This window comes from Aplysia californica, unplaced genomic scaffold (assembly GCF_000002075.1).
Source record: "Aplysia californica isolate F4 #8 unplaced genomic scaffold, AplCal3.0 scaffold01016, whole genome shotgun sequence".
Classification (NCBI taxonomy): Eukaryota; Metazoa; Mollusca; class Gastropoda; order Aplysiida; family Aplysiidae; genus Aplysia; species Aplysia californica.
The window spans coordinates 149,478-168,028 of record NW_004798286.1 but is presented as its reverse complement, the minus strand read 5'-3'; the positions used below and the strand labels follow the sequence as shown (position 1 = coordinate 168,028).

Here is an 18,551-nt window from a genome sequence, read left to right as displayed (position 1 = left end):
TCTGTTATTTTCTCTTGTGTGATATAAAGTTTATGTTTTGCCTATAGATCTTTCTGATGCATACTATTTACTGATCAATTTTGCTTACATACATGGATCTTTTACTTTCATCAAATAACACGAATTCCTTGTGCATAAAATGTCAGCTTGCTGTTGACATCAATGACAATTGTTTTGTTTTTTTAAGCCATTAATGGAAGAATTTATTCTTTTGTCTCTCTGTATGTTTTTTGATTTTGTAATTCTGATGACGACAAGAGAATTTTAATGTTGATCATTAAAATAAGAAAACTGTGAGGTTCGAATTAAAATGTTGGAGAACAATTTTCTCAATACATCTAGCTATTAGGGCTTTTCTGGTACTTTAAATAACAATCTTTTTTTTTTCTTTTGTATTTTTTCTTTGCGTAGGGGTATATGAAGAGCATCGCAGGTACCTTCAAGAAGAGGGAAATGATTTACGGGTACACAGTTCAAATGATCTCACTTTGTTATCATCATATGATGAAAGGTCTCGAAGCTGGAGCTATGGTAAACACCTTGAAACTATTTATTCATCTTTTTGTTTGTGTGGCTTTCTTTTAAGCAAAATTGTATGTTTTGTATTTTTGAAGTACATGTAGCTGTTGATAATTTTTAGATGGTGGCTTATCTTTGAAACATTTATTTGTATACAAATGTTGAGTCATAGATTTTAATTGTGAGTCAAAATAATGAGGATTACAAGTATTTTATTAGAAAAATACCGGAAATAATTGTGTTTTCTACTTAAAGAGTAAATGTTTTCTATTTGTAAAAATTTCTTTGACTCAAAAGTTGTTGGTTTGGTGAATCCCCTTGTCTGCACACTTTTGGCTGTCTCCCTTTTAAAATATCAGCATTTACAAAAGTCATCATCTTCTCTTCTTGCAAGTTGTGTAGAGGGTGCAACTGGTCAGTACCAGTATATCATGTCTTTTATTTCTCTATCATCATGGGGTTTTTTTCTCTACTTTGAATAGTATGTCTTTATCACTTCAAGCAAAGTTCACCATTTTTCCAACTAGAGGAAAACGGATCTATCATTCTTTGCTTGTCTTCCAGGTGATCAGTCGTCCTTTGAGGCTGCGGTTCATGAGGAAGATCTGGAACAGTCGTCGCCAGTGTGGTGCCTGGCCTGTCTCCATGGTCTGGTGGTTACAGGCTGCGGTAACGGGCGGGTGGAGGTGTGGGAGGCGGAGACAGGCGAGCTGCGCTACTGCTATGCCATTAGTCAGGTGCCAGTCACTGGCCTATGTGTTGTCTCCAACAAGTGAGTGAATGGTTTTGTGATCGTTGGGGATTCTAGTTCTTGAGTCCTGTTTGTTTTCTCAAACATAATGTTATGTTAGAATTAAAAGGGTACTAAAGGATTTGACATGAATAACTTGTTCATTATTTACCCGGTGGTTAATACTGTTAAAATTTGGTTTCTGTTTGAAGTGATTTTGTTCCTACTTCTTAATTGAAAATTGTGAAGCTTATGCTTTGTTCATAGAACAAATGAGACAGATGAGCTTAATGTTATTTTTTTCAATCCAGCATCTTTTTTAATGTTTTATCTTTCTGCCTGAAAAAGTATGTGTCCTGGTACGTTATAGCTCTGAGGATGTAAGGCTGTTCTATTTAGGCTGTGGTCTGTATTTGCCCCAAGACTTTTGTGAGCAAGAGCGCCGTAAAACCCTCTACTATAAAAAAAAAAGTCAAACTTGGAACTTCTTTCGAGTCAAATACTATTTTACCGAGTTGTTACCTGTATATTACATACTGTGTATGTCAGAACCTCGCTAATGCTAAGACTATTGCCTCTTCACTGCCTATTAACCTGCTAATTTAATGTATAAATAAAAGGACTGTTCCCTGCTTGTGGTTATTGCTAAACAGGATGTTTTTTTTGTATGGCTGTTTCTATTAGTGTTTGTAAATGCAGGGGCACGGGGCAGACTGCTGCTTTGATTTTTATATGCCTTTCTCAATTGTAAACACCATTTTTTTTCTTTGGCACTATCAACGTTGAACTACCCTGAGTTCAGTTATACCAAAGTTTTTTGGTACATCTCTGAGTCTTTTTCTTTCTACGTTTTCTATGTCAGAATAATGCATATTACCATACAAGTAAAATATAATGTCAACATTATCTCTAGGATTGTGGCAGCTCGTATTGATGGAACATTGGATTTTCTAGAGATGGAGACGTTCCATAACCCAGTGGCAAACCCAGCACCAAGGAGCCCACAGCCTGGGCGGCCTGTCATGGGTGAGTGGTTTTGTCTGGACTGAAGATGTTGGTCTTACAGCTGAATGTGGTGAACGATATGTTCAGTTGGTGTTATGCTGGGCTGCAGTGTAAGTGACCCTGCTTAGGGTGGTCACAGAAGCATGCTTGAAGTATAATCTGCTGTGCTTCCACTCTTCCGTATTTTTACGGAAGTCCGTACTTTCTGACAGTTCCGTACTTGTTCCTCCATGCAGACTCCCTCTGTAAAAAACTGAAACAGCGTAGGACTACCAAAGTTCGGTATAAAAAAATTCGTACTGGCCTTCGTATCGTATTGTATAAGTTGCGGATATTTAAGGTAATTATCTTGGCAATAAATTAATGTTATAGCAGATTGCACATTTCCTGCAATCGACCATTATTCCGCTATGCCCCAGGCGTTCGTTGCGAATTGGTCGGCAGTACATTTTTACCTGCAGATTGATCAAAATCTGACGAACTTGTTGTGCCAATTTCCTCCTTTCTATCATTCACTCATTCCCTCTGTCTACCTTCGGATTGTTGCAGCGGTGGAAAAATCTGCGCATTGATCGAGTATATTGATTTGTGATCTTAGACAGAAATTTACTGTGAGAAAGAAACTTTGTTGCAAATTTGTCTAGATCCAGAGAAATTATCAATGCGAAGATTCTACGGCACGGGAACGCAATAAGGGCCGCGATGAAAGAAATTTATGCTAAAACTACTGAAATCAAGAAAAATTCGAAGTGGTGTTCCGAGGTTTTGACATGTGACATTCAGACATGAAAATTGAGGAAAATTAGGGTAAACGCTGGATAACTTTCTTCTTCTTCCTCGTTCTCGTAAACGCTGGGTAACTGTATTGGGAAGGTACATATCTGTTCATTATTCCCAGGTTTGTCTTCTGTCAATGGAGCGATGACAAATTAATTGAATTATAGTAGCAATGGAATGGGAACCTGCTTTTAAACATTGCCAGCTACGGAAAGATATGTAGGTGAAGAAATCCAACAAGACAAAATGTTGGTGAAAAAATAAGTGTTATAGATAGTAGGCAATTTCCTCAAACAGGCTCCCAAATCCTCTAAAAGCACTCAATTTCTAGATCTTCGGGGGCTTCACCCCCAGACCCCCGCAGAAGTTTCATTACTTTTCAACTTCAGCTTTTGGAAGCACTGAATTTGCCTAATGAGTTTACATGGTTCTTCGCCTGTGTGGAAATTGAGAAGATTTTTATCCAGAAGCCTCCATCTCATTAGTTGTTGAGTGCTGCCATTTAAGTTGTTTTGAATTATTCTATATACCTCCAATGATTGATTTTGTATTTCTCGAGTTTGTCTATCACATTGAATCCAGCTGCAATTCAATAACAAATGAAAATGAGTGCTATGTACTTAAACATTATGAATTGTGAGATGAGACCTTTGTATGTATTTGTGTAAAGATTTGGTGGATGATTCCTATTGATTTCACAACGGGGTGGAATCAGGTGCTAGTTAATTTTTGCTTGTGAAGTAACTGGTACCATCCTAAAGCATGTTCATTTGCCTAGCTTTTGATGAAAAATAATTCCCATCTCTCTTAAACAAAGTCGAAATATTTACTATTGAAGCAGGTGGGAGTCGCCTGGTTTCAGGCTTAAAATCAGTGAAAAAAAATGGCTGCCAAAGTTTGGTGACTTCCATAGCTTGAGATTCCTTGGAAACTGAAAATTTACATATTTTGTGCAACATTTTTCATTAAAATCCGCACAAAAATGTATTTTTATAATGAAATAATCTTTGTTGATCCAAAAGACAAAAATAATCAATAAAAATTTCGAAACTGGCAGAAAAATGCCGGTGTCTTTGATTCCATTATTTTGACAAGCGCCTGATTTCATCACGATGCCTCACCTTGTGTAATCTCGATTCATGGTATTTGTTGGAGAATAATTGTGCTTTGTTTTTTGCCTTATCAGGCTTGGCAGGTCTGTCCTGTCCTGTCCTTACGTGATAAAGCAGGAATTACAAATGCTGTCTTTTAAATAGTGTCACATTGTATAATTTGCGTGTCCCTTTAGGTCATCACCGCTCACGGAGCAGCAGCAGTGACGGCATCAAGATGTGGGACGAGGTGATACGCTGTTCTGGAGTGAACACCGTTCGAGCCCACCAACAGCCCATTAATGCGGTCCAGTGTGCTGGAGGCCGAATAGTGACCGCTAGTCAGGACCATACGCTTAAGGTATACCCCATACCTATTTTGTATTATTTCCCTGTGTCTGTTTAATAGACTCTTTTGTATTATTGGATAGTGCTTTTTTAGATATGAACAGTTTAAAGCGTCTGATTGTTGAGAAGAAAAGTGGTTGTCTTAGACAGGTGGGCATCTGGGACAGTGTTATTATAATGTGGGGAAAAAATCTCAAGAGGGGAAGTGGGAATTGGTCATTTGTGCATCTGATTGTCTTGACTGGACAGGTGGTTGTTAGAGCTGGTTCAACTGTATGTTTTTTTTATTCATTTACTGACACGAGAGTCTCATCTCGTACAAAGGGTTAACCTGAAGTTATCTCCCTGAGATTCTGGTTTTAGTCAGTCAGTTTGTTGATTTTAAGATTAATTGGTTCTGACCTTATGATTTAGTAGGCAGCTAATGCCATATATATAGAATTATTCATTTATTCCACCCACTTATTCCCCTCCCCCCAGACATGTCTAATTACTGGTGGTTTCTGCCAGATTACAATTTGGCTATAAGATATTCCCTACAATGTGTATGGAAATTTTGTAAAGGTTAAATCAAGTAGGGCTTCTAGGTTGTGTGAATGACATCTCAGTGGGATTTTTTCCCCTTTTTTTAATTTAAGATAGACAAAGAGGGCTCTAGTGGTCTAGAGGTATGGTGGTTGCTTCCCAATCTAAAGGTTACGGGATTAATTCCTGCTAGGGATTGTAAAATTTCTTCTCTTAAAAGTTCTTCTTTCTCATCTTTTCGTGTTCTCTAGTCCTGTTCTGTAATATGCTTCCATCGACACTTTCTCCCCCTCCCCCGACTCCTAGCCTCCTCTATGTTTTTCACTCTGTTACTCCTCTTTGTACTGCTACTCCTGGCTCCTTACTGCTGTCTATCATCCACACCCCTGTTCTTAGGGTAGGTAAGATCTAATACTTAGTCTTCTTGAATAAGTGCGAAAAATATCAATCACCTGCAGAGAAAGAAACAGACCACAATCTTCCACCTACGAACAGAACATATTCAGGCTCGTAAACAGAATAAAACCAGAACTTCCCCGAATGTGCCCTTTGTGTGACTATGCATATGAGACTGTGGATCATCACTTTTTTCACTGTACAGCCCTAAATGACATTAGAGCTACACTTCTCCCTCGGAGACCTAACATTGATAACACACTTTATGGAACATTACAGCAACTGCTGCAAACTTGCTCTTATCACTACATGGCATTAGAAGGGCAAGAGCCCAGTTGCTGCTGGATCAATAACGACAAAAACAACAAAGAACCCTTGATAGTCCTAAAATAGATAAGAGTAGGCTTCAACCGCCTCCCAGGCAAAATTCAAAATTAATTCCTACCAAAACTGAAAATACTCTAATTAATTTTTTTAAAATAGAGAGTACCTTCAATGTGGCTGCCTGAAGACAAGGGGCCCTATGAAGTGGGAAAAATGATAAGATACATAACGAAAAGTTGCACTTCAGGTTGAAGAACCGGCAGTCGGCCTCCCATGAGATCTAGCAGGGGAACACGAAGAAGAAGTAGAAGATAAACAGTGTGCTTGCTAGTTCATACTTACACTACTGTCCAGTTCTGATTACAATGAGCTTTTTAACTTTTTAGAGATTGTTGTAATCCTTTTTTTTTAAATAAAGAAATTTATGATTTAGCATAATTTTTGGACCATGAGTTTATCAGAAAAATAATCTATTGCGTTCCAGTACTAACATTGACTTGAGGCACTTATGGTGAAAAGGATGGACTCGGTACATCCTAAAAGGGGGAGATATTACCTCATGTAAATCACCTATATACACCAATATTTTTGTCTGACATACTCACATTACTGGCAAAAATGAGTGCTTTCTGCCCGCATATGAAGAAACTTCAGCTCTGTGAAGTTAAAAATGTTTGTGGGTAAACACAAGGTTCAGTGGCCAGTGAGTGGAAATGAGAATGAGCCGTCTCTAGCTCCTTTTGTGGAGTGATGAAGTGTTTTAATAGAAATTGTCCTTGTCTTTTTTTTCTTTTTCTCTTCTTTTTCTTTTTTGGTAAGTGTTTTACGGCGTTCGCAACTGCAAAAGGTCATATAAGTGTATGGGACACATTAAACAAGAAATTGTTTTCAGCTTTGGCAGAATTACTTACTTATGCACGTCTTTATTTTTTTTTTTTCTTTACCCTCCTCACGCATGCCTGACGTGTGAAGGTGTTCCGGTTGGATAGCTCCTTGTGCTTGTACACTTTGCATGGACATGAGGATAGTGTAACAGCTCTGTGTTTGGACCAGGTAAGTCCCATGAATGTCTTGTCTGAGTGTGCAGGAACATATTGTAACAAAGCAAATTGTGCTGCAAATCATTCTGTAGTCAAAATAAGCCTGGGTTTTTTGTCACCCTCTTAACTCAGTTTTATCGGAGGTGGATAGCTAATTAGAGATTCCACTTCTTTCATAAGCCTGCAGAGTTCAGAGAGGCATTAAATCTATAACATAGTGTATCATTCCTGCTTTTTGAAATTTAAGAAATAGAAAATAAGTTTCAGACCTTTTAAAGGAGATGTGTAAATAAAATTTTGCTATGAGACAAAAAGTGTGAACAAATAAAAAAAAACCCCGAAAAACAATGTCAACTTTTAATGTCTTTGTACATTGCTCTGCTGTTGTGTATCGTGGTAGGTGGCCCCTCTAGCTGCTGTCAGTGGCTCCTTTGATGGTACAGTGCGTATCTGGGACCTGCTGACCGGCACCTGTATCCACAAACTGTCTTGGCATTATGCAGCTGTGGTCACTCTCAGCACATCCCCACTATATATTGTCAGCGTCGGCCTGGATGACCGTATGTGTGTATGGGACAGAACAAAGAACACCCTACTTCATACTGTGGATCTGGTATGTTTTCACCTCAAGTATACTTTTTTTTTCCAGTACATTTATCCAAATAGGGTTCAGATTAGGAAAAAGTTGAAGAGATTTTTTTAAAAGTTTAACAACAGACCCATGATGTTACTCACTTCTGCCTATGTCTATTGTGTATTGTTTTTGTAGGGACACATTAACCCCTCAGATCAGTGATATTTATTGTGACTACATTGTTTCATTTGCCACAGTATTTGCTTTTTTCCTCTTTTTACGGAAGGGGGGGGAGATTGATTACAGTCTTGGAATTGGTAGTGATTTTGTACCATTTTCGTGGTGGTAGTTTTCAGTTATCTGTTCGGACAGACCATGTAGCAATGTTTCAAAGACATATTTGGAGTACATGGAGACCCAACATGCGAGATCCAAAGGCCAACTAGAATAGTAAAAGAGCACCATAATATTTATGGGGTGAGCCTGAAAGGGAAAGATAAGTAAATAACCCACTCCCTAAGAAGGAACAAGTTAGTCTAGTGCTGGTAGTAGATAGTCTGGTCAACGAGCTGTGCTGGAGACAAGCTCTTTTTCTAACCGTGAAAGCAAGGACTCATTTTTAATGTTCCTATAAATGAGAGTGAACTTGGTCTTGAAGAGGAACTTAGACGTTCACAAATAAATTTGTCAAAAGGAGGGACAGGGGTAATGGTAATGGATAGATGGAAAATTTGACGAATTCCCAAGTGTCCCATAATTCTCTCAACTGATAGGACATTTCAGGATTGTTTGTTCCCGTGTTTGTATGAGATTTTCATTGATCATTCACATTTTTTTTTTACCTGTGACTGATTTACTGAGGCTCCCATAGTTAATGATTTTTAACTTTTCATACACATTAAATGAAAACCTATTGAAACTATGGGTGTTCAGAGATAAACAATGGGAAAAACAAACTTATGATCTTTTGAGTTCTGCCAGAAGAAGTGGCTTATGCTTTCTGTTTTCATTTTTCTGTCTTTCAACGTTTATTTGGATAAAAAAGTTGTCTTTACTATTAAAGTTTGTTTTTTTTTTCTCACTTTTTTTAGGATCAGAATGGTGTGGGGAGCGCTGCCCTGCTGTCCAGGAATCTTATGGTCACGGGGGGACAGGTAGGTCTCTCTTACTTTGATAATACAGCTGTTTTTTTAATACTTGTGTTTTGATAGCTAAGCTGTTTTGATAATACAGCTTTTTAAAAATAATACAGCTATTTTTTGATAAAACAGGGTCAGGAGAAAGACATATGAAGAGTTGAAAAGCTGATTATACTTTTGACACAACAGATGTAAATAGACTCTGCTATATGTTCTCTCTATTTTTTCTTTTGTCTCTATTTTTTAGAGTATAGTTATAAGCTTTCTTGTGATACGTACAATTGCAGGTCTTGTTGGTCGTTTATTTGTCGACAGTTATTTATAATTTAAGCACATATTCCTAAGCCATATTCAGGAGCGAGCTTAGAAGAAATAATATAGTTTGTCTTGTTTTTATGTTTTCTTACTTTTGTTGATTAAATTTTAATGATTTTGCATATTTTTTACCTGTAACATAAATGTTTGGGCCCGTGATATTTTTTTTCTACTGCATCTTGTGTATCATTTCATGCTACAGTTGAGCATGGATATCTTGAATACATCAGGGCTTGACGAATGTGTTTGACACATCCATATGCTTAGTAAACCGTGATAACAAAAAATTAGAGAAATACTGAAAAAAATCAAATACTCAAAGTGTAATGGTTTGAAAATATACTACTGCCATCATGAAAAGTACCCAGTATCTATAAAAGGAAAAGAGGATTGGATTGTGTTTGCTCCTTGGTGCAAGGTGTCAAACCAAGAGAATGAAAGAGAGTGATTCTTATGAGACTTATGACAAAAAAAATTACTCTCACGTCAAATCACAATCATGACAATGTGACCAACACTGGTCAGAACACTCCACCCACCCCTCTTGTGCAATAACTCCAGGTTCATACCACATGTTCAAACAACGACACACTCGCAGGCACACACGCGCGCACACACACACACACACACACACTCACACACACACACACACACACACACATGAATACAATTCATTCACACACCATATGGCCCAATACAACGCCACACTGTCTGTTTCCGATCACACCCCGCCAATCAGCACCCACCCTCTCATGACTAGATTCAAGGAAGTTCTAATGCCTTATGCACACTATAAATAATGTGCTATGATGCGTCTCAATACCAGCAGTGTGTGTATCATTCTGAGCAGTGGTGAGCCTTGTTGGCTCAAGCAGCCTTTTACTCTCAATGATGATGGATGTGTTTGATTTCCATTGTCCACAAAGGGCACTTTAAAATTGAGACATTTGTAAGGGAAAATTTGGGTGATCTTCTCAAGATGAGCTGTTTGACACATCCGTGTGGGTGTTTAGGAAAACAGTGCTGCCAGTACAAAAAAATAATATAACAGTTCAGTCAGGGAATGACTTGTGTTTGAGCTGTCTGTGAAGTCAAGTTTTTAATGTTGTGCTCAGTTATATGAGTGTTACATATTATTAATATATTTTTCGTCTTCTTTTTCAGGGAAGCATATCGTTGTGGGACATTCCAAGGGGATCGTTGTTGAGGAAAGTTGTATTCTCTGACAGCGATCAGCGAGCATTTGTCAATCATGTTGTGTCTGTAGGGAACAGTGGTGTGGTCTGTGACCAAGGCTCTGACCTTAAAGTTGTCTATTTCCCAACAATTCTGGAGAAAGCAGAGTAGCTCTGCAGTCGCAAATTTATGTTGAGGGCATTTCAAAGTTCCCTACTTCCCTGCCTTGCTAAAGAATGCAGAGGAGCATAGTAATTAAACATGCTTTGTGGGTATCATTTAGTGAAGAAATGAAAAGAGATTCTCTCTTGTGTCCCTTGTATACTGTGGACTAGCAGGTATTGGCAAAGGGGGTTTGCTAAGGCTGTGCGGTCTTTGGGTATCGTCCTAAAGGGCTGAGTTATCCATACTGGGCGTTTGGTCCATGCCTGGAAAAACATTCATCTCGGATGTGGATTTCTGTCTATTACTTTTGTTAAAGGTAGAATTCAGAGCTCAGAACAAATTCATCCAATCATTAGATGATCTGTCTTCATGGGTTTGAGTGGTTGATTTTGTATGACTTTATGGGTGTATGTGAGAGCAAATATGATTGAATTCCTAGTGCAACACTTGTGAGTCCCATGTCATCATTTAGGTGTTTGAAATACTGTCATATCCTCTAGAGCCCTGGGCTGTTGAATCACTCTGTAATTGTCTGAGAACTGGGTGCTCTGGGAACTTTGATTAGCAGAATGTCCCATAGAACGTGCTGAATGATTAAGATTAAGATCAGTAGGGTGCAGCTTTTCTGTCCACTTGAAGTATTAGCCCAATTGAAATATTGTCATTAGTTAAAGAGGGTTTTTTTTTTTGCTTGTCATATGTAATAATTACTCCTCTGTAGGACTGTCTGAACTGTTTCAGTCCCCAATACCTTACCTGTTTGTTCTGGTGACTTCTTGTGGTTAGATTTGCCTGCTGGTCCTATGTTAAGCTGTCAAGGGTTGGGGCTGTTCTACTTCCTACATTGTGCAGTGTTGTCAACATACAGTAGCCCTTTTTGTTGAATTTTCTGGTACTGGAAAACTTTTAGTGCTCTGTGCTTTTTGTTTCTTGTGACGCAGTGAACATCCCCCTTTGTGGAAAATGTATCGACTTTTTATTTCCTGCAATTTTTTAAATTCTTAAGCTCCATTTAGATCTCAGTTTCCCACCCATTTGTATGTGACATTCTCTTGCTGTTCAAATACAGTATCAAGCGAGGAAGGTTGTGGAATTGTAATATCCAAAAAATTTGCCTACAGTTGTATGGGAGTTTTGTGGTGTGCAATGATAATATGCGAGTAAGGTAGCTCGTGTGAGTTGTATGCGTATATTGAGACAACATAGATCCCTGAGTTTCCGTCCGATATTTTGGGAACTGTAACAATTCCCTTTTCATAATCATATGTCCGAGAGGGAGATCTTTTTTAGCATTCCTATTTTCCGCTTTTTTTTTCTTTCTGGGGGTTTCTCTCCTCGCTCCAAGAAAAAAAAAGGTCTTGCAAACATTTTTTTGGTTTGTTGGTTTTAATTTGACTTCAAGTAGACTGTGTTCTTGTCTGGATATGAAACTGGTGGTTTGTGTTAACAAGACCTGCTGTTCCCTTATAATAAGTCTCTATGTAAGATAACTTCATAATGTCAGATGTTGTGTTGGTACAGTGAAGATCATATAAGTAAAAGCTTGTTTTAAAATTTGAGTCAAACATAAATTTGGAGGCCAATATTTTTGTCAGGAAAAGTCTGATTTCATCTTTTCTTTTCAGTATATTATTATGTCTTTTGCATTTAGGGGGAATGATAATGTTCTCTGGACACAAAGTGACATATTCTGGGGTTATATATCCAAAAACTACATTTTTAGAATATCAAATCTTCTCACGATATTCCTAGTATCATCAAAATATTGATCTGAATTTGTCTTTGCTTATATACAGATTCACCAGAAACTGATGCTGGTTCGTTATTTAGATTTTTCTTACAATACACAGGGCTTGTCCTTGGATTGAGCTTGATATAGTTCCTATATATTATTATGATTCGATAGGTTGAATAATTATTTGGGATGTCATAAAATAGAAGCCCAACCTCTTACGAGGGCTGTCCTAAAATTAGCAGAAAAATAATCAGATTGCACTTCCTATATATTTTGATAGTGTAAAAAGTTTTTAATAGTTGAAGGGAATTCCTGATTTAGGTGCTCTGTTAAAAAACACTAACTGAACGCAGCCATTTTACTACATCACCAAAACTATGGCAATCTCTATTAAAAAAACACAGAACTTGATCTTGCTTATGGTGAAAATAGTTGAAGCTGTCTACTATTGGTGCAATTATTTTTAAACAGGGGCATACAAGTATTTATAATGATCAAATTGGTGGTTGTCATTTGTCTGCCAGCACTGAAAAAATGCTGAACACATTGAAAAACTCATTCGTTATGAAAGGAGGCTTAAAATTTGTGACATTGCCGATGCTCTTGGTCTTTCTAAGTCAACAGTTCAAAGAAATGTCTTTGATTAGTGGTGTCAGCTCAGTGGGTTCCCAAACAGTTGATAGATGACCAGAAGGCACAATGCATCAATGTTTGCTCTTGCATTATGGGAATGATGCAGGAAAAATTAAATGCACTGGTTAACATTTTATATGAATCCTGTTGGTGTCTTCCAAGAACCCAATGAAACCTTTTTGAAACATGTCATAACAACAAAAGATGAGTTGTGGATCCATCACATCACTCCACTAACAAAAAAAGATTCCATGGCTTGGACACATCTTTTGCCACAACCTCCCAAAAAATTCCAAGTTCAACAATCTGCAAACAATGTAAATGGCTACAGTTGTATGAGATTCGAAAGTTCTTAATGAGATCTTGCCTCAAGGAGAAACCATCAATGCAGCCACACACTGATACCCTCAATAAGCTTGGAGAGCAGTGTGTGAAGAGAGACCAAGACGGTCAACGGAAGGCGTCATCTTGCAACATGGCAACGACATCTCCCCTCACTGCTAAGGTCAGCATAGTACTGTGGTTGGGAGTTTTTACCCCATCTACCACAGTCCTGACCTTGCCCTTCAGACTTCTTCTGTTTGGACCAGTGAAGCGATATCTAACTGGGAAGAAATTCAAACAGGATGCAAACCTTTTAGAACATTTCAGAGATTGGTTTCCATTGCTTGACACAAAATTCTACAGGGACGGAGTGCAATTACTCATGCGATGATGTGGGGAAAATGTTTGACTCTTCATGAGGACTACCTTGAGAAATATAGTAGGTGTTTCACCAACTAACTTTGAAATCATGACAAAACTTTTCATTTCATAGCCATTTTCTTGTTAATTCCTTGTTAATTCAGGGACAGCCCTTGTACATCACCAAACAGTTTGGGGAGTTAAAACTCATGCCTTACCTAAACATGAATTATGGCAACAGTTCTGTTTCCACCCACCACTGGCTGATTCTCTTCATTATCATTCCCTGTATTCCTGTTCCATCACTCCCCCCCTATATCCATATCCCTTCCTCTTGTTGAACTTTCCCTCGTGTTTCCTACTGAGTCTCCCCTGTTTGTTACTCTCAGAGCTGTATCAAAATATTTTACCCTTTGTGATATGTGCCATGTATGTCGATGTATAATTGGTGATCTGTGTGAGTTCATGCTGCTCATAATTAAAAGGTTTGTTTGCTCGGCTGAATTTGAAGACTGATCAAAGCACTTCTTTTGTTGTTTATCACCTTTCCCTCCTATTCTTTTCCTTTCATTTAATGATGGGGAAAGATCTTACCCACAGTTTGGGCCATTTGAAAAGCATGCTTTTTATGTGTATCTGATATGATATGTTGAATGCAATTTACTTTGTGTGTGTGTGTGTGTATTGGCGCGTGTGTGTGTGTGTGTTGGTGTATGGGTGGGAGGGTGCATGCGTGCAAGCTACTCACTTGATAAGGAAGGTTCAGAGTTAATCCATTCTTTCCCAACTTCATTGTTATAGTTTTAAAAACAGCCTAAAGTTTGTGCCGTAAATGTGTTCCAGAAGATAGTGTGTTTAATAAATGAATGTTCGTGAAAGCAAAATCATTTTTTCTGTTAGCACCTAATTCATAATTACGATAGAAGTACAGTCTAGCAGGTGCATTGTGAACTGATCTTTAGGTCCCATATTTTTTCTTAAACATATATTGTCTTTTTTATTTAAAACATGTACCTTGCTAGTTATGTACATAATGCAAAGATTTGGGGGCTCAGCCAGTTTCGCTATGTGTGTGCGAGACTGTATTTTTGCTTTACAGCTGCATCTGATATTTTAATATATGCTTATGGCTGGCTTAATGTAACGTGCATTACACCTAAAAGTAAAAGTTTGTCATCAATGTCTTACAATGACCACTGCATTTGTAGAGGAGAGTTTGTATTAAAGAAATGAGCATTAAGATGATTTTTGGCTTCTACCATGGGCAATGAGACCAGGTCTGGTGGAAGAGGAGAATTTGCCACATTTTGAGCATTTATAAGCTTCATTTCCGTTTGTGGATGTGTTCAGCTTGCAAAGTCTCTTGGCTTCAGCATTTCTGATTTGTGAAATCTCGTATGATGCTGCCCTCTGTGATTGCTGCTTCCCAACTGGGTCCCGTGAACGTTGTAGTCCTTCGGGGGACATTTTCATGGTGTCTTTGTAGCACTTTATGTGTGCGCCAACTATACACGTCCGTGAGGACAGCTTAAAGTAGAATATTGCCATTGGGATTCTGAAATCAGAGGAGCATTCTTAGGACATGGGCAGCTAAGCCAAGTTGTGTCCTTTTGAGCTAAGAGATGCATTACATGTTCACACATTTTCACTAGGTTTTGATTTCTGTAGTGTTTGTTTTGTCTTGAACTGCATTAACATTTTTGTGCTGTTGTTGTTGGGAAAGGGGGGGGGGGAGTGATTGGGGTATGAATTTAGCATCTATTAGCTCCTAAGTTGTCCCATAAATATGGACCTTGCTAGGTGATGCAAGTCTGAATATTAATTTTGCTTACTGTATATCATCTAGCATTTGAAGACATTTGCTATCTACTCATCTATTAATTCTTTTACCTTTGAGTCCTCCCACTTCTGAGCCTATGAGACCTGTGCAGCTGGGCTCCGGTGTGTCCACTGCTAAATATACACTAGCTACATGCTGAGGTGCCCCTTTGAGTATTGAGAGCCACACTCTAGTTTAAGCTCAGGTCCTTTAGGTAAATGACTGTGGTCCTGATATATATTTCAGCATATTCTGTTTGTGCGTATTGTATGGGCTGCGTCATATTTCCTTTTCCTCTTCCTTTTCCCCATTTTTTTTCTTATCCTTATCTTTAAACTCCCTGAGTTTCCTAATACAAGCAGGAAATGTATATTCAGTTGTTCTTGGCTTTTGATATTTGAGCTGAGTTGTGTGTTTTGGTTCTTAAGAGAAGTGGTTGAGGAGCTCTTTGCTTACCTCATGTAGGGAGAGCGTAGACAGCTACTTGATTTTGTCGTTTACTTTTGTATGACATATGTAGCAGAAGTTGATCCATGACTTTCAAGTACAGAGTTTTAACACAATAGACTTTTTGTGTTGTGACGTGGCAATGTTGAGTGAAGCTGTGGTAATGATGTCTGTTGTCAAATGATATTGCATGGAGGTACGGAGGGAGGGGTACGGGGAATGTTGGTTTGTTGTTGAGTGGGACCAAGGGCAGCAATGTTTGTGAAGGTTAATTTATTTCGTTGATTTTCTGTTAATAAATTTTCGTTTTTTCAGTCTATTAAAATGTTGCAACACATTTATTTTTGTGATGTGGGTGGTTGGCGGCTGCTCTGGTGTGGTTTGCTCCTTTCTTATCAAATACTTTTCGCCCTCATCTCTCCTCCTTCTTTTCTTTGTATTTGCCATTGCTTGTAACACGTCTGATCTTCAGCATTTATATGGCGCATGTGTTGCTAGTGTGGTAAAAGTCTTCTTAATCTTACTAAATCTAAATTTATGTGATGGTTTCTCTTTGTTACATGATATTAATGATAATGAAAGAGGTGCAGTTTAGAGTTTTGAGTTGTGACATGTTGAGTTCTACCTGTTGAGTCATGAATGGTAGGTGTTGAATGATGTCCGTATGTCCAGTGGTTCCCAACGATTTCCTTTGTTATTACACAGAGCAAGAGAAAACAATGAATTCTTAAAAGTAAAAGAAGGTAATTAGTCATACTGGGATGGGAGTCAGTTCTGAGACTAGACATAAATGTACTAGAACTACAGACAAACTGACCTGAGTAAATGGGCTAGAAAGAATTGCGATGTGTGCAGTTGAAACAAACCTATTTTGATTCAGAAAATTGTTGGACATAATTTTTGTTTGACATCTCCATGCTCCACAAAAGTTTACAAAATTTAAGGTTGAACATTTCAGAACAGGGGAGGTTGTAAAAAAATGTTGACAAGAGAACAAGTTAAGTCAAGTACGGACTACTAGTACAATGTAGCATCAGAAAGGAAATGATTTATTTGAGAAAAATTATGTTAGGCACGACAGTTTTTCATCCAATGTCAGGTGAAGTAAGTTGTGATAAACAAGAACGTGTGCGTCAGAGCGCTTCTGGGGAGGGGGCGAGGGAGGGGGGGGGTTGGTGGTCGTATGTCAAAGGAACCATATCTTATTATTTTATTTCCTTTTCATAGAGCAAGGTTCAGATGACACTGACCGTGATAAACGTCTGTGTCTGTGCCTGCGTCTCGTCTGTGTGTGTGTTTGTGTGTGTGTGTGTGTGTGTGTGTGTGTGTCTGCGTGTGTATGTATGAGAATAAACGGAATGAGTTTGCTTTTTGTTATATTATGCTCATAATTTATTCTTCATTGATTTCTTCCCCTATGGCATACTTCTTGTCAAAATGTGCATTACTTTTGCTTGTAGATTTTTCTCCGCATATTTTGTATCAGATCCCGCCAGTTTTGTAATAAATGTGCTTTGAAGAGCAAAGAAAGTTTCTGGTTTGACTTGTTACATTTATTTTCAGTCTGATGAATGAAATGGATCTTGGAAAATTGATGGCCATCGTACCTGAACAGAGAGTGAAAAAAAAGATAGAGGCTCCGTTTTAATAGTGAGTTAGACCATACTGGAGACCCCCCCCCCCCTTTTTTTTTTCTCTCCCCCTCTCTCTCTCTCTCTCTCTCTCTCTCTCTCTCTCTCTCTCTCTCTCTCTCTCTCTCTCTCTCTCTCTCTCTCTCTCTCTCTCTCTCTCTATCTATCTATTGGCGACTGTGATGTTGCAGTTACGCGCTTCACTGTCACACGCAGGACTTCCGAGTTCGATTTCTCTGAACGGAGAGAATTTTTATCGAGTATCTTGGTCTTTCTGTTGGGATGTTTTTATCCCGCTCTGCCCGGGTTGGCCTTGATAGACAGGGTCGAAAGCCCGCTCCCTATAAGATCTAAAATGTCTCGATTTGGGTGTAAAATAAAAATCTACTTAAAAAATAATACTCTCTCTGCTTTTGTCTGTCTGTCGGTCTGTCTGTCTGATTTCTCTCTCTCTCTCACTCACTCTCTCTCTCTCTCTCTCTCTCTCTCTCTCTCTCTCTCTCTCTCTCTCTCTCTCTCTCTCTCTCTCTCTCTCTGGGTAAACTTTTTAAAACAAAGTTTGTGGCGGTTTTTAATTAACTCTACCCTCGCTGATCTCATTTTCCCTGGGGTGGGGGTGGGGAGGGTCTTTCTCTATACGAACTGTTCACGCTCTGTGCTGGTTTTGAATACAAAGGATATTATAATTGGGACCTGAAGTCCTGAAGATCTAATCTGTTCGCATTTGTGTGTTCCCTACAACGTGCGTGCTCCACTGTACTATTTGATTTTTTTACACGTTACTACTCAGTTGAAGAACAAAAGACAAATGCAGAAGGTGAAAGTGAAAGTAATAAGTCACAATTGATTATTATAAAGACACTGAATATAAAAATAACGGGACATTCTCACTGAATCTCACTCAATAAGGGACGATTGGCGGCTTCCCAGTGTCCCTTCTTGAATATTCTTACCCACTCACTTCCCGTGTGCAGCAGATAGTCGGAGAGTGGCTTTGGTTTGCCGGACAGGGTCTTAACATTATTGAAAGCGTGTTGTGTTGCGTGAAGTTGACAACAATAGACTTTTGAGTAAAAAGGAAAGGAGGACTGTCAGCTGATGATGAAACAGCTTAAAATTCATTCGTGTCAACCAGATCTGCTGAATCTGTTATCGTGTTAAAGGAAGTTGCAATGAAGAAGGTGAAGAGGAGAAAAACACCCCGGGGATTTGAAATCCTTTCTTGTTTACAAGAATAATATTGTTCTAAACGAGTTGGTAGTCTTACTGCTACTATATAAATGTAACTCGTAAGGTAAAATACAGGCTGTTTTGTCGGTGTGCCCATCAAATGTTTTAAGACCCCATTAAAAAAAAAATTGCAGCCCCTTAATCTGCAGTATCCGGTGCATATTATGCTCAAGGCATACAGTAGTCTTTGTTATGTAAATTAAGATAAAAATAACTTTCTTGCTGGTCTCTGTTGCATCCAACTGAAA

At 38.5% G+C, this 18,551-nt stretch overlaps 1 protein-coding gene across 1 annotated transcript in view; it reads left to right on the top strand.

The window, feature by feature from the left end:
• LOC101848008 (sterol regulatory element-binding protein cleavage-activating protein) overlaps window positions 1–16,975 on the top strand; it is a gene marked incomplete at its 5' end in the record, with an annotated part of 36,179 nt that extends 19,204 nt beyond the window's left edge. The window contains 8 exon segments of the mRNA XM_013089670.2: window positions 412–531; window positions 1,084–1,291; window positions 2,163–2,275; window positions 4,320–4,483; window positions 6,688–6,768; window positions 7,156–7,368; window positions 8,421–8,483; window positions 9,948–16,975. Of these exon segments, the coding sequence (XP_012945124.1) occupies window positions 412–531; window positions 1,084–1,291; window positions 2,163–2,275; window positions 4,320–4,483; window positions 6,688–6,768; window positions 7,156–7,368; window positions 8,421–8,483; window positions 9,948–10,130 (1,145 nt within the window). The 3' untranslated portion in view covers window positions 10,131–16,975.
• Between the last annotated feature and the right edge of the window lie 1,576 nt (window positions 16,976–18,551).